This window comes from Crocodylus porosus, unplaced genomic scaffold (assembly GCF_001723895.1).
Source record: "Crocodylus porosus isolate Cpor-Errol unplaced genomic scaffold, CroPor_comp1, whole genome shotgun sequence".
Taxonomy (NCBI): domain Eukaryota; kingdom Metazoa; phylum Chordata; order Crocodylia; family Crocodylidae; genus Crocodylus; species Crocodylus porosus.
The window spans coordinates 19,152,953-19,168,324 of NW_017728926.1; the positions used below are offsets into that span (position 1 = coordinate 19,152,953).

Sequence of the window (15,372 nt, forward strand, 5' to 3'; positions counted from 1 at the left end):
TTTGAGTGACCACACTTCCTTTGTCTAGAAAAGCAGTGACCTTCCAAGAACGCTATCCTCTTCACCTGCAGTCTGCCTGTATTTAATCTCATTTTTCATTTACCTCCATGTCTTTAATTATTCTTTCCTTCAATGTGTGCATACTACTGCAGCCAGAGTAATGGGGTCTATACTCACCTACACCACTTCCCCTGCTGTTTTCTATATGGTGCTTCCTGCCAAGCTGATGTAGTTATTAAAAGCCAGTTCTTTAAAAAAAACAAATCTAGCCCCACAAACTTGAGAGGATTAAACAATTTTGGGGTTTGCTTCTGCCTTAGAAGCAGTAAGTTCCTTCTCCATCCCCTCACACCCCATTAGGGATCTTGCCTTTGTGTCTATTCTTACTGAGAATTGAGATAAGGTATTTATTTAAGTTTTGACATCATACCCATGGTATCTTTAATACCAACCCAGTCCTCATTGCATAGCAACACCACTACCCTCCCTGATCTCTCTTGAAATAAACATCAGAAACCTGTCTCCCAAAGAACAACTAGATTTCTGGATGGCAAGAAAGCCCAGTCCTGATAACCCACCTCTTGTAGTATATTTGATCTTCCATCCAGTGTGGTCTCCTGAGATATCAGTGGTGAAAGTAATATCGACAGCGTTGCTTCCCGTCTCAATTTTCGGAGGCAAAGTTTGTCCACAGAACGGGCCGTACTGCTTTTTTGGCGTTTTAATCTGAAACAATGAGACAACTCGAGCACCTCTGCCTAACCTATCCTTAGTCAAGGAACTTATCCTTTTGCCTTGAGGACAATGGCAGCTAGCCAGGGACTGCTCAGGCTGCTAATTGTGGATCTCTTCAGCAAATTGTAGCTCTTCTGCCTAATGGCAAGTCAGGACAATCATTTTATATAGAGAAATTTACATCAAAGCATCTCAAAGTGCTTCAGAGATTAGCCCGGGGGTGGGGGGCGGGCATTATGGCCATTTTATAGATGTGCAAACTGAGGTACCAAGAGCTTAAGTGTTGTGCATGACATGATGCCATATGTAATGGACAGAAGGTGGGATCCAGTCCTACCACCTCACTGTCTGAGAGCTGGGAAGGAAGGGGGTGCCTCCTTTCTTGTTTGAACTTCCCAAGCAAGAAAAATACCCAAGAGTGGGAGGGCGGGGAAGCTACAATTTGAGGGGGAAAAGCCGGCCCAGCAGTGGAGCCCAACTGACCTTAAGGGCATCGTAGGGACACAATGCCTCTGGGTGCGCTTCCACATTAAACGTTTCCACAAATGCCAGGATGATCATGAAGCCTTCTTCCACCCGGATACTGTAGCTGCAGGAGGAGAGTTTGGGATAAGCCTTGGGATAGTTGGGGCTGGTGATTTCTCCAGATCTCTTGGTGAAGGACTGGCTTTGACACTGAGCTAGAAGGCAAAAAAGCATAAAAGAAAGATCACGATAACTAGTCAGCAGTTTTACATCAGGGATGCTGCCCAGAGGCAGGGAGTGCAGGGAGCAGGAGAAGCAGCCAGGCCCTTAGTGGTCAAGTCACTGCAGAATTAAGATGAAATGGTAACAGGACGTAAGGCCACCATGCAAGCAGCTGGGAGGGAGCATCTGAGAAGTCCTGGCAAATACTAAAGCACTAGTTCCAGTGCCCAGGCTGTAAATGCTTCTAATCAAAACTACCTGTCCCTCATTTCCAGAGGCTTCAGACTGCATCTCATTCTCTGCCTTGACTGTAGCCAGAAATTTCCAATGTGATTTTATTCTCTGTGAAAAGCCAGCTCTGCCTCTTACTGACACAATTGAAGCCACAATGTTCCCTGCTGAAGAACGGCAGAGAGGAACATCCACAAGTGCCTAGAAGATCTTTGCTTTTTGATGGCATGATTGCTGTGAAGCAGTGCTTTGATCAGCTGGGTACAAAAGCTTTACGATGGGCTATGAGAGCAGCTTCCTTTACTGATGGACTGGCTGGTAACGGTTCCAAAAATTTCCATGCCACTATAATGCTAAATTAATTGTAAAAAGAAAACTGGCTGGCTTTGGGACATATGCACCCTACAAATCCCTATCAAGTAATATGCCATCATCCACTCATTAGATGTAGGTGATCCCCAGGAGGCCATGTTGTCCATGTAGATGGAAACTGCTCAGGGCAAGGATGTGTGCCGCATCCTAACACCCACTTCAGCAACTCTTGGATTTCCTGCTTTCAAATTCGAGTCTCCTCTTCTTTAGGAGGGTAAAACCTGCTTTAATCTAACTCTTAGATATACAACATTTTAATCTTTTGGTATAGGAAGTGCTGACTCTGGTTGAGGTGCAAGAACTTTGGGCTAAAGTCTTTTATTTTTCCTACTGTTTTGCTCCCAGCGCAGTGGGGCTAACCATACAAATAATGATGCACTTGGGCCTTGCAAACAGTTCTTTTAGAGAGCTGTGACCTCCTCTAGCCAGTTGACACCACTCCTCTCCATCACCCTTCTCTTGAGCAACCACTTTCTACAGAAACCCCTCGATCCTCCCCAGGGTATTCAGGCATCAAGGGCATTTCCTACTGCAAATCCCATAAGTGCCTAACTTGGTACCCAAACATCAGAGATAAAAATGCAGATCAGAGGAATCCACTGCTAAAAAAAAACCAAAAAAAAACCCTGCTCCTGAAGCTGAACTTGGGACCTCCCCTGACTGCAGACTGAACTTGCTTTCACTCTAAGGATTGATGGTACAGAAAGCTCAACTGACTTGTCAGGAGTTTGTCAGCTGACTCTGGACCTAACCTTGCAGCTCTGCTCTTTTTTTCTTAATTTAGAGATGTGTTAAGTTTTCTGTTGCAAGTGCAAAATAATCATTGAGTTGTGTTACAAGTAGACATCAATCTCTTCTTTCCATTCCATACTCATGAAGAATAATTGGCAATGCTTTTATTGTGCAAGTGAGTACCTCATTTTTTTTTCCAACTCAGTGGATGTCACTATAACTCCATAGTTTCTGCCTCCGTGTCCTGCAGCATCTGCTGATTATGGGAGAGCAAACAAGTGTCCTCTGTGCAATTATTCTTCTCCCAAGCCACTGATGGGGCTGCTGAAAATATTGATTTGAAAACTTTGCCTTCATCACTTTGCCTTCTGGTACTTGGTAGAAAATAGCCCTGCAAGCACCCTCTCTTCTATTCATTATAGAGACAGACCAGAAATCAAACCCTGTTTAATACAGAACTTTGAACTGCTGAATGGACCAAGTAAGTTAGTGGAAAATTGGTTTCTCTCTTACAAACTACAATTCTTTCATGTAACAAAATGAATGGGCCTGATCTTAGTCCATGCAAGAGTGATCCAAAAGCAAGCCTAAAGCAGGTAGGAACCAAGATACAGTGCCTGGGGAAAGGCACAGTGTGCATTTTAAGGTTTATTCCTTCAATTCATCCCTTTGCAAGTAGCTGCCATGCACAACCCCTATGTCAGGCACCTTGCCTGGGGTTAGGAAAGAATGTCTTCACAGAAGTGTGATGCTTCAAAACCGCTTATGGATTTATGCCTTCTTCTGAAGTACCAGGTGCTGACCACTGGCAGAGACAGGCGAGCGGGTGAGAGGAACTTAGTCTGGTACTTCCCTGAGCCTGACAGGTGCTGGGCATGTCTACACATGCAGTTAGCACCCCTGAATAAACTCGGTTGCAGTTTGTGCTGGAGTTTATTGCTCCAGGGCATGCCATTTGCATATGCACCTAGGACAGGGGCGGGCAATTATTTTGGGCGAAGGGCCGCTTACCAAGTTTTGGCAAGCTGTCGAGGGCCGCATTCTCCTCTCTGGTGCTAGGCAGGGGCTTCTTGTTGGGGGTGGAGTGGGGCTGGGCAGGCCTTGCTGCTAGGTCCTGCCACTAGCTCCTGTCATCTTTGACAGGCAGCCAGGAACAAATAAATACTAAATTTTCTAAATTTTTTAGGGGCCCCACAGGCCATGTTTTGCCCACCCCTGGTCTAGGACCACAGCACATTGAGCTGACCCTCTGGGTCAGCCTACCAGCCTGGGGGTGCTCCGACTTGGCTCAATGTGCAGCAGAGGGGCTGGCTCTGGCATGAGGGTGCTCCGGTGTGGGGCTAGCTGGCAGGCAGCCCCCTGCACTAAAGCACCCTTGTGCCACAGCCAGCCCTGTCACCATTTACATGCGTGTTGCAGTGGAGTAAACTCCACTGTAGGATAGTAATTGTGCCTGGCAATACTATCCTATGGTGAAGTTAATTGGTTTGCTCTGTCCTGATAGCACCACATGCGTAGATAAATGCCAATGTTTTACTGCAGAGCTAATCAGGTAACTCCACAGTAAATGTCTCGTGTAGATGCATCCACTGAGGTTTTACCTGCCCCTAGCACTGATGTGGAGCAGTGCTGTGGGGCTTGGACAGGCTCTTCTGTGCCTGGATAACACCTAGGACAAGAAGTCCGTATGTGGGACCCTTGTGTGCTATCACAGCACAAATAATACAAACAGGACAATGCTGATATCTCACTGACGCTGAAAATGGAGTTTTCATCTGAGCCTTCACCTTGTTTTGAAGGACCCAGGGAGGGGAAAGATGGAAAATGACTAGGTCCTGAATCAGTGTCCACTGAAACTCATTTCTCCAGGGGACTGGGGAGTCAGGGGATGTTGTGTGATGCTGAGAGACAATCCCAGCAGAGGGGAATAAGCCCCCTGGAGTCATGGCCACAAACAGCAGCCAAAACCAGCTGAGCAGACAGGAGGAGGTGCCTTGTGCTAGATCTAAGGGATTTGCTGCTTGAAGATGAAACACTTCAGAACCTGCCCTACTTTCCTGTGCAATATCTCCTGAATGTGGCCACAGGGAGCTGCCTTTGGCAGGGCTGTATTTTTATTTCACAAGTCTGCAAGCAAGGAGCTCATAAACTAGCCAGCCCAAAAGAGGATTGAATCATTTTCAACCCACTCGCAGCAGTAATCCTGTCCCTGGGCTTCTCAGACAGGGTTTTAGAGCTGCCCAGAGAGTGCTCAATTATACTTATCCCATATTTTTATTAGAATCACAGCGAGACATTTGCCAGAGACCTAAACTCTGAGAAACGAGCCCCTCTAAACTTGTGAGTTCATTGGCACTGGCTCATTAGGTTTCTAACAAAAAGTGGATTGTAAATCATGCCTGCGAGTCACCCCGGTGCCTCCAGCTGGTCCCAGCGTGGCTGCCTGCAACACATCTTCAAGGCAAGACAGCACATATCCCGACAGGGTCCTGGTGACCACCCTGCCACTGTGGCTCTTGTCCCTGGAGTGTCCCAGTGCTTCGCACACAGTAACTGGCTTCACCCTTGCAACCCGCACAGTCAAGTAGCACGGCCCTATCAGCCCACGTTACAGACTGAGAACAGAGGTGCACAGGTGCCAGAGACTTACCCCAGGTTGCACAGGACATCGGTTGCTGGGCCAGGGCCAAACCCAGGCCTCTTGGGTCAATCTCATGCTGACTCTCAGGAGGAATGATTTCAGTGCAGGAATTAGCTGAATGCAGGACAGCAGTGTGGGGCAGAGATGGAGCTCCCATTGCCAAGAGCCTCTACTCCCTTGTTTTTGCTGGCTTTGTGAGCTTGTTGAGCTCTTTAAAGCCTGGTTTGATCTGTGGGTGGCTTTTCCACCTGCCTCTCCACCTCTATTAGTTAATATCCCACTTGCAAATGCTCTCTGCATTAAAATAGTGTCTAGGAGCCCTAGTCAAGATCCCGGATCCCTGTGTGCTAGGTACTGCTAGCACACAGACGGAGAGCGGGTGCCTGCTCCAAAGAGTTGACAGTCCAAGAGAAGGGGCAAGAGATGAATGGCTGGGGGAGTGGGGCTGGGGAAGGATGCAGGGAAGCAGCCAGACAACACTAGTCGGAGTGACCAGCAATGGTATTAAACAGAGAACAGAGCCTGGATCCTGTGCCCAGGGAAGGCTCTGCTGGGATGAACTTAACTAACTCTCAAGTCATCCTGCAACAGGAGAGGAAGGTATGGATGAGTGTTGTGAGGATGTCAGGAAAAATCATGGCACCAGTACTACGTAGGAAGAGGGAGCTGGGCACAGACTGGAGCCACTTTTATTTAAATCCACCTGGAAAAGGTCACCTCTTCATGCTGCTGCTTCAAGTGGCAGATGCTGCTCCTCAAGAAGGGAAACTCCATCCTGGAGCTGCTTTGCTTAGTTACTGCTTTGCTTCCCAGAGCAGCTGAAGCCCAGAGACTTTCCAGAGGACCCGACAGGACAAGCCATGAGCACAGGGTTGGGCAATCACCATGTCAGGGTCCAGAGAGAGATCAAACTTTTCCCAAGCATGAGTATGCCCAGAACTGAGGCTCTTGGCTTTGTCCATCACAGAGAAGAGGCTTGGTGTTTTAGCACGGGCACAGAGCTGAAGTCACCCAGTGATGCAAAGTGCGGGGTAGGGTGGCTTGGATCCCGTTCTAGTTTAAGTGTTTGGCTTGATCAGCCCAGCAACTGAAGCAGCGCACTAAAAACAAGAGGCAGCTTCTCTCCGGCTTGTGTTGGAGCCCAAGGCACCTCTCAGGAGTGCGCTCGGTCACCAGCCTCTGCCTCATCTGCCTTTCCTTTTCCTTAGTAACACGAGGAGCAACACAAACACACAAACAAAAACATGGGCCTTGAGGCTGCAGCCGGCTTTGGACAGGAAAGGCCATTTTATTGTCTGCAGGCAATGGCCTGAAAGGAAGGAAACCCAGACGTGCGCAAAGGAGCCGAGACCCAGCATGTGTGACATGCAGCCGGTGGCAGGTCAGGAAGGAGGGTGAGCCAGCTCTTCCCCGCATGTCTGTCTTGATCTCTGCTTAAGCAGCAGCAAGTTAATTATCTCAAGCTGGAAGATAAAGGAGAAGAAACAAATAGGCAAGAAAGGCTTGTCAATCTCAGCCTGCTAAGATGGAAGGCCAAATCACAGGGGCCAGTGTGGTTCCAACAGGCCTGTCCTCCGGAGCCCAGTCAGAGGCTGCGCTGGCCTCAAAGCGCGTTTCCGAAGCAAGATGGGGGATATGTTTTAAAGGCAGAGCCAAACCCACCGACCCCTTGTGCTACACACACTGGCAGGAGGAGATGGGGCTGGGCAGCAAGCAAGAGTTCCCAGTGCACTGCGGAGCACAGCTCCCGAACAAGACCCGAGGGATCCCGAAGTTTGGGAGTGTTTGCACTAGAGGGGGGTGGAACAGTCACCCCAAAGCCATGCAGGAGTGTCAGAGTTCAAAGGCTCCAGACAGGAGTAGGACTTGCAGGCCATGCCTACATCTAGGGAGCACTGAGCATCCCCAGGTCCTCCCAGGTGCAGGATCCAGCCCCAGCCTGATGAAGCCCCTCAGCTACGATGAATCTGGCTTCTGTCCTATGTTGGCTCACAGCATGTTGCAGGCAGAGCAAGCCCCGAAGTGCTGATCGCTGCACTGATGCAGACAGACACTTGCTCCTTGTCATGACCCTTCTCCCAGCAGCACATGCAGAGCAGCGGAGGTGGCTGGGGGCCTGCAGCCCAGCCCTGTGGAAGGGACGTCCATGCATGGCCTCTCATGCATCTGCAGCTGGATTCAGGTGGCTGGTGTCACAAGCACAGAAGCTCTGGTGTCCGTGCTGTGACAGGCAGGCGGAAGCAGGTCAACACTGCCTCCATCTGAGCTGGGGATCGGCTTGTGCTCAGCCTCCTTGATTGCAGCTCCTCAGTGGGGCTAAAACAGTGGGTCTGCACCTCAACATTTACAGGACATTGGTGTGGGCTGCTGGAGTCTGGAGCCTGCAGGATCCAGCTGGGGCAGCAGAAAGAGGGCTTCCTTCCTCCATCCTGTGCCCAGACCCTGGAGGAGCAGTCCCAGGGGGCAATTGCACACCCAATCACTGGTCTGTCATTGGAGCCTGCCCACCACAGGGTCAGTGGGCAAATGCCTGGAAACTAGACTGAAGCCCCCAGAGCCTCCAGATAATGCCTTTCCCCCTGCCCAAGCACAACTTCCTCTGCATTGCATGGGCTGCAATTGGGCCTTGGGATGCTCCAGACTTGGACTTCACTGGGTGCCCAAGCCGGGGCAGGGAGGGGAGCAGACTCACCTGTGCATGTCCTCTTGTCCTTATGGAGGGCATAGCCCACCCTGCAGCTGCAGTAGTAGCCACCCAGGTAGTTATGGCAGTAGTGGTCACACAGCGGCTCCCCATCCACCAGCAGTTTGCACTCATCCATATCTAACAGAGTTAAATACGCCAGAATCAGTCAACTGCACTGAGCTGGGGCAGGCGGGGCAGGGCCTAACACCGAGGGTCCTCTGCAGGAGGTAGCAAGGTGAAAGCTATGAAGCAGGGCAAGAAGAGAAAGGAGATGCTTCTGGGTGTTAGCTGGAAACTTCTTAAAGTCTGCTTGTGTCTGTCCAAGCCAGCTCCTACCCTCTGCTGAGAACCTCATCAGTAGCACCCCGAGCCCTCCTCTCCCTCGCCCCGCACAGGGCACAGGCCTGTCCCTCCTCCAGGCCTCAAGGCCACCTGCCAGAGGGTGTGCGAGGCCAGGAGGGGCACTGCCCCAGTGCAGTTGTTTTCTCCCTAGCCAGGGTTGGCTCTCACCTTCAGCAGCGTAGAAGGCCTCAAAGCCCGTGAACTGCTTCTCATTGGAGTAGTCAGAGCGGAAAGTAACGGTGAGAGTGTTGTCGACAGAGTGGTATGTCTTGTTGCCCGGAGCCTCCTCCGTGTCTGTGCTCACCTGCCCACACAGCTTGGCCACCAGCTGTCCTCCAGCGCTCAGCTGCAAGGGGGCACAGAAGAGCCAGTCACACCGACACATTTGTACAGCCCCCCTCTACCTCCCAACTTGGTGGGAAAAAGACCAGGTCCATGAGCAGCATTCGGTCTCTGTCCCTGGGGAACACCCCAACCTAGCGTCATGTGCCCAGCCCCGCTCCTGCCTGCCTCTGCACAGGGGCTGAAGATCCCTGGAGAGGAAGGGGAAGGCAGACAGACCCTTCCAGGATGCCAGGAAGAGCAGTTTTCCTTGTGGCCAGGGCTCCATGAGGATGTGCTGAAGCAGGGTCTGGCCACATGCCCTCTAGCTCTATGCTCATGCCAGCTGGCTGCGTGCCCCTGGCTGAGTGGAGGCTGCCGGTGTCCTTCTCCTGGCAGACTTTCCATCAGCAGGAGCTCCCCGCTACCAGCTCAGCCAAACCTGAGGAGAGCACTGAATCTATCATAATTATGGGGAGAGGGAAAGCGTGAGTGTGCGCACACATGTATGTATTCAAGGTGTGGTTAAATACGAGGCAGAGGGAGATCAGGATACAAACCGCTCAAGCGCTCGCAGAGGGTGCAGAGCTGACAGCACTCTGACAGATTGCACAATTAGGGACTCCTGATCAGCCTCTGGGCAGCAATTTCCTCCTACCCCGAGGGCTGTTTTTTCTCTTTTTCCCTTAAACAAACACCACCTCCTCCCCACCCCTCCATTCCTACTCAACGTAGGCAGGCCATGTTGGGTCACCAAGCCCTGCCCTGTTTGCCGTGGTGGGTTCTGTTCCTATTCGCTTCACCCTTTGGTCCCAAGTCAGACTCTCTGGACGCCCGTGCTATGGCCGGGCACAGCCCATAAAAGCAGACTAAACACACACTGAACTTTGACTGTACAGAATAACCCCTTTCAGCTGGGCCCTTCCCTTCTCTCCTTCCCTGTGCCCAAACCTGGGCAACATTTGCTGGTGGCATAATTCCCAGTTACTCCAGCTGCCTGCCCATTTAGTCGCATGTTCCAGCACCAGTAGGCCTGTTTTGGACTGGCATCGCCCAGTGCCGGCTCATGCACAGAAGCACTTGTGAGGGAAGCACCTGGTCATCCTGCCCTGCCCAGTGCTGATACAACAAGACGCACTGAAAAGCAGGACAACTTTCCTTGCATCTGGCCAGCTCTCAGCAGGGAACCAGACGGCCCAGTGCAGCTGGACCCGTACAGTTGTAGGACTGTGTATGCCCTGCCTGCCCCTAAGAACAAGTGGCTGGACAGCTGGTGTTGTGCCCAGCACAAGAGCTCTGCTGGCACCTGCTCTGCCCCTTTTCTTTGGCTTCTCTGCCCAAGCTAACCTCATCAGCTGTCTGGAGCAGGGACCATCGTTATATTGCTTCCTGACTCAGGACCCAGGAGATGCTACTGCAAACACTGATGCCACTGTATTGGTACTTCAGCAAGGCAAGAAATCCAGGCCAAACCCCAGAAATCCTCCCAATCTGCTGGGTTCAAGCCAAATCTGGCAGCACTTCCTCCATGCTTTTTTTTTTTTTTTTTGTTTCCCCACTCAAGCCAGTGACATCCTCCCAGCAAGCTCTGTGCCAAGGCACACAAATGCCCTGAGGCTGCCCTTTGGGCTCAGTCTCGCTTTTGGCCCATGGCCCATTGGCATAGCTCTCCTGGGGCAGAACCGTTGTTGAGAAGAGGTCCAAGAAAGTCCGAAAGGACAGTTCTCTGCCAGCAAGCGCTGCTTGGATGAAGTCAGTGCCTTGATGTAACCATGTTTCAGCAAAAATAAGTGCGTTGCTTCATTCAGCTGTGCTGAACAGCTTTGTGTAAAGCACCTGGCCACGCTTTTCTCTTGGCAAGATAGTCATCAAATGAATCTTGCCTCAGAAGCCATCGATATCATTATTTCAATGAAGCCATCAGATAAGGTTGGTTTATTATTTCTGGAAGGAAGTTTTCCTCACCATTGGGGAATTTCAGTATCTGGGCTTGGCATCCTAACGTGGGATGAAAAGATCTCACAGCCAGACCTTCCCTCCGAAGATTAATTTAGTCTCAACCAGCTGCAGGATTTTCCAAAGCAGCCACTAACCTACCTCACAGTCCAAAGAGTGTATGACAGTGTGTCCCTTATAAACCTGAGCCAGGAAGTCACAAGAAGATTGGAGCAGAAGACAAATGGCCTGGTATTGACCCTGCAAGGCCAGCCTTTGCAAATGGAGCTGATTTTGACACACAGCACCAGCATATGCCTCTCAGACTGAGATGATGCAAAGAACTCCAGCTACCTAACCACACATGACCAGGCAGAAATGCCCACTCAATCCCATATTGTAGGTCCACTGCCCGGACATACATGCACCCAATGACATACGTGCCACATGTGCCTATGTAGGGCCTACATGCACCCATCTACTGACGTGGACAAACACAGAGCTCTATGGAGCATACTCCCAAGCACCCTTGACACCCTGGAGACTCCACATACCTTGACATAGTCATATTCACACAGGTAGGACAGCTCCAAGTTGAAGTAGGTGAAGTAGAGGCGGATGGTGTAGCCCTTGGGGACGGTGATGTCCCAGGTCCTCTCCTTGTTGTTGGGGTACACATTGGGGAAGTCAGGGGAGGCAAACTGCCCGTACATCTTCTGCAACAGGATGCTGCGACCCATCCCATGGCAGAGGGCAGCCAAGAGAAGGTACAGCCTGCCCCAAAATGAACACAGCCACGGGGAGAGGGTCAGTGCAAGCTCAGAGATTGCGCCCGCTCCATTCTGCGGGCACTGGTCAAGATCCTAAATCCTACTTAACTTTGGGGTAAAACAGCAGCAAGTGCCAGCGTTGCTACCATAACTGCATTAGAATTAGGCTGCCCGGCTTTGCACCGCGAAGTCCAAGAGGGACCTCTGCAATAGCACTCACCTCATGGCTCCACCGTCCTGCCTGAGCCTGCTCTGCTCTGAGCCCTAAGGCTGTGGCTTCGCCCAGTGTATTTGCTTGCGGGTGCTGGGGGAGGGGGCGTCCCACTGGCTCTGCTGCGTTTGTCCGGCTGTTGGACTCTGATCCTTATTGGCCTTTCGCCCTCAGTGTCCGAGTTCTGGGAACTGCCGTGAGTGGAGCAGGCCCACGTTTCCAGGCTTCGGACCAGCACAGAGCGAACAAACGTGCTGATGGAGTTAGAGCATTGCAGTCCCCACCTAGGTAGAGCAGGAGCAATGGGCCTGGCGTTCATGCAGGCAGCCTGGGGCCGAGGAGAAGAAGGTGGGGGCAGGTACAGGGTGGTTCAGGAAGCCGTGCGCTCCGGAGGCAATTGGGTGTTTAGCAATCCCTTTCCCCTGCGGGGAAGCTAACACAGCTGCTTTGTTCCTGTTGCACAATGTGCAAGTTACGGGAGTCCTGGGCTCCTCTCCTAGCCCTTGCAGGAAGGTGATGAGAAGTCACCAAGGGGCCCACGGGTCTGTGCTGACCCACTCAGCAGCTGCCTGCATGGAGGAGGACCCGAAAACGCTCTTCTGAGCCGAGGACACCAGCTTTCACCGCCAGCCCGCCCAGAAAACTGGGGAACGCAGAGCAACACTGGCCTCAGTGGGGTAATGCAGCCTTTCAGCTCCCAGCTGCTGCTTCAAATCCAGCCCAAGTCTATCATGGCTGGAAGCAGTTCCAGTGTTTTATGTGAACCTGTGTGGGGTGGGCACTTGCTACACTGCCAGCCAGCTGGAGCATGGGGGCCGCTATGACAGAGGACCTGCGCTTGTGAACAACTCAGCAGTGCAATAATCTGGCGGTCCTAGGCAGCGTGGGACACCAAGCCGCCGAAGGAGAGGGGGAAAGGGAAAAAGATAGAGTCGGCAACGCGAAGGGATGCTGGGAGGCTGGTCTAGGCGGTCTGAGCTACAGTGGGGCAGGCTTCCTCCTCCAGCAATGGCATCGTGGTACAGGAAACCAGGGCTAAGGTAGTGTAAGGGGATGAAGCGGGCAGCAAGACAGCAGGGGCATGCCCCCATGCCCACCATTAACTGTGGGAGACAGGGTGGAGGGGAGCTCTCCAAGCATAACCCTACAGCAACTAGCACCTTGGAGTCCAGTGCACGGGCAGGCCTGCCCCTCCTGCTGCCCAAGGCTCACCCTGCAAACCACAAGCAGAACGACGCATTTACAAGCAGCCAGTAGCCATGACAGCAAGAGTGACAGCAAAGGACCATGATGGACAGGAGCCCCCACCAGAGCCCACTCCTCACTGCAAAATCCTGCTGCACCCACACATCAGAGACTGCTCACAAGTGACAAGCTCCTCTGGGAAATCAGTGCCGGGCAAACCAAGCTGCTGGCTCTTCGCTCTGTGACACCATGCCTGTGCTCTCAGCTAGGCGTGTGTATAGGTATGCACGTGAGGATGGCAGTGCCTCGGGGCAAGGAAGCTGCCCTGAATACAAACAAGCAAGCCTAGAGCCCACGGGAGGTTGCAAGGTTCACCCCTCCGGGGTTTTTGGAGAAACAAGGCTACAGGCAGGAGCTGGGGAAGCCACTTGAGACCTCAGACCCCTGGGGTGTAGTGCTGTCCTGTGATAAAGGGGAGTTTTCTCCTGAATTTCACCAGAATGAGGATTTTGCCGGTTCCCTTTCCATTTCGTAACACCAGGCATCTGCAAGCCCAGCTGAACAGCACCATGCTGAAAGACTCGGGCCCTACATAAGATCTCCCAGCCTATCTCCATCTCCACCCAGGCCCAAGCAGGTCCTCCTAGCAGCTTCCAGGCCGAAGCCCCCTCACAGAGGGATGCAGCTATTTGCCTCCTGTCGAGCTACTGGCCAACTTGAGGAAGCTTTGGATTTATTTAATATGTCATGGACTGGTTGTGAAATCTGCCCTACTGTCTTCTTGCTCCTTCTTAAAGGGGCCAGGTATTCAGAGCACAAACTCTCAGCTTGGGACCTGGGAGCACACAGTGCTGTGGGAACAAGCTATGCTGTGCCAGAGGCAAGACAGCCCTCTTGAAATCGCTTGGCGGCTTCTTCTCCAACCTTCAAAACTCAGAGCACGAACGGCCGCTCCAGATCAGGCAGGGCCTGCAGCCCGGTGGTTCGCCGCCCAAGCCTGGACAGGACTGGGGGCTTCAGTGGACAGCGGGGACGTGCTGCAAATTTTGCCATAACCTACCTACTCAGAGGGGCATGTTCTCAGCACGTGGCAGTGCCTGGAAACATGCGGCTTTACAACCCTTGCTGGCTCCTAGGATTAAAATAAAAATAAGTGAATCCATTTCAGTTGGCTGCGGCTGTTCCTGCATCCCAGCACGCCCAACAGCAGCTTGCTGTGCTTCCCAAAGACACGGCTCCCAGGCAGCCTCTGCCTTCCCCAGGAGCCAGCTGTCTCTGCGTAGCAGAGATACGGCTTTGATGCTTGCTGTACCTTGGCTAAATCTGATCCCTTCCACGTGGGGGTAGAGGGGAGGATGTGCTGCAGGGGAAGGAGGGGAGGTGTGGAGTTGTATTTCCTCGTTACAAATCAAACAGCGTGACTGACATCAAGAGACAGGAACACGGATAGGGCAGGAAAGGGAGGGGGAAGGAAGAAGAGCTACACCACTGCAAAGCAGAAAAAAAAGCCATCTTGCACCAGGGTGAGATGAGCAGGCGAGGAACGCCGATGCTCAGAGGTGCTGTTGCTCTCTCTGGGTAGCATTAGGCCTCCCGCTCCCCTTATGGGTCACTCTCTCTCTCGCTGCCACTAGCACAGAGCGCTCTCAGACATGCCAGCTGTTGTGCGCCCACCAGCCTGCCCTCCAATCCCACAGACTAGCCAATTGCCTGCAAGGGCTCAGCCTTTATCCCCAAGGTGCCCAGCATCCTGGACCCAGGGTGCCTCTAAAGATAGACTCAAGTGCTGGGATGAGGAGCGCGGCCGACGTCCCTCTGCCTGCAGTACAGTGGGACCGCACCCCACAAGGCTGGGGCTCACTTGTGCAGGACTCAGCGCTGTCTTGGGGAAGTGGCCTGAGTCTGTAGGATGAATCCCCAGGAACTAAGAGCCATTGCCGACCTCCCTACCTCGTCTTCTGAGCACAAAGCTTTGGCTCTGCTTTTTCCAATGCGCGCACGCGCGCACACACACTTTAAAAGAAATCCAAGGCAAATCTCTGCGCTGAAGACGCTTCTCCGTGGGAGAGGATCCGAGACATTAGTCACACCGCTTAGTCACACCTCTTACCCACAGCTGAGAGGCGCTCAGAAAAAAGGGCCGAGGAAATCCTAAGGACCAACAGAAAGTAGAGTCTCTCTCTCTTCTCACCTCTCTCCCACCCTGTTTCTGCTGGCCTCTCTCAAAGATTGAGATTGCACATGTAACCGTCATCTCCCAACGCTCACGTCCTTGGTACCTGCAGTGTGTCTGCTACACTGGCAACCTGTCCGACTGTGAAAGAGGCTTAGTTACAGCTCAAGATACAGTTGGATACAGACTTCAGAGTGAAGGGACTGTGCATGTCACAGCTCCAGCCCAGCCCACTTGCTCAAAGCCCAAGGAGAAGCTCGTTCAGTCAGACATCCAGGACAACCTGGAACTGGTATGGAGAGGCCGCGGGCCACGACCAGGGTCTCTGCAAGGGCGAGCATAGCTGTATGC

At 52.3% G+C, this 15,372-nt stretch overlaps 1 protein-coding gene across 3 annotated transcripts in view; it reads right to left on the minus strand.

Moving 5' to 3' along the window:
* MASP2 (mannan binding lectin serine peptidase 2) overlaps window positions 1-15,152 on the minus strand; it is a 25,475-nt gene extending 10,323 nt beyond the window's left edge. Inside the window, exons 1-8 of one of the 3 annotated variants that reach the window (XM_019541677.1) lie at window positions 15,040-15,152; window positions 13,909-13,980; window positions 11,673-11,947; window positions 11,237-11,456; window positions 8,595-8,772; window positions 8,091-8,222; window positions 1,219-1,415; window positions 579-726 (exon numbers count right to left, since the gene is read on the minus strand). In XM_019541677.1, the coding sequence (XP_019397222.1) occupies window positions 579-726; window positions 1,219-1,415; window positions 8,091-8,222; window positions 8,595-8,772; window positions 11,237-11,456; window positions 11,673-11,677 (880 nt within the window). In that variant the 5' untranslated portion in view covers window positions 11,678-11,947; window positions 13,909-13,980; window positions 15,040-15,152. Of the gene's footprint in view, window positions 1-578; window positions 727-1,218; window positions 1,416-6,664; window positions 6,862-8,090; window positions 8,223-8,594; window positions 8,773-11,236; window positions 11,457-11,672; window positions 11,948-13,908; window positions 14,091-15,039 lie in introns of those variants that run through there. The other 2 variants (XM_019541678.1, XM_019541680.1) reach the window with 2 other exon arrangements.
* Between the last annotated feature and the right edge of the window lie 220 nt (window positions 15,153-15,372).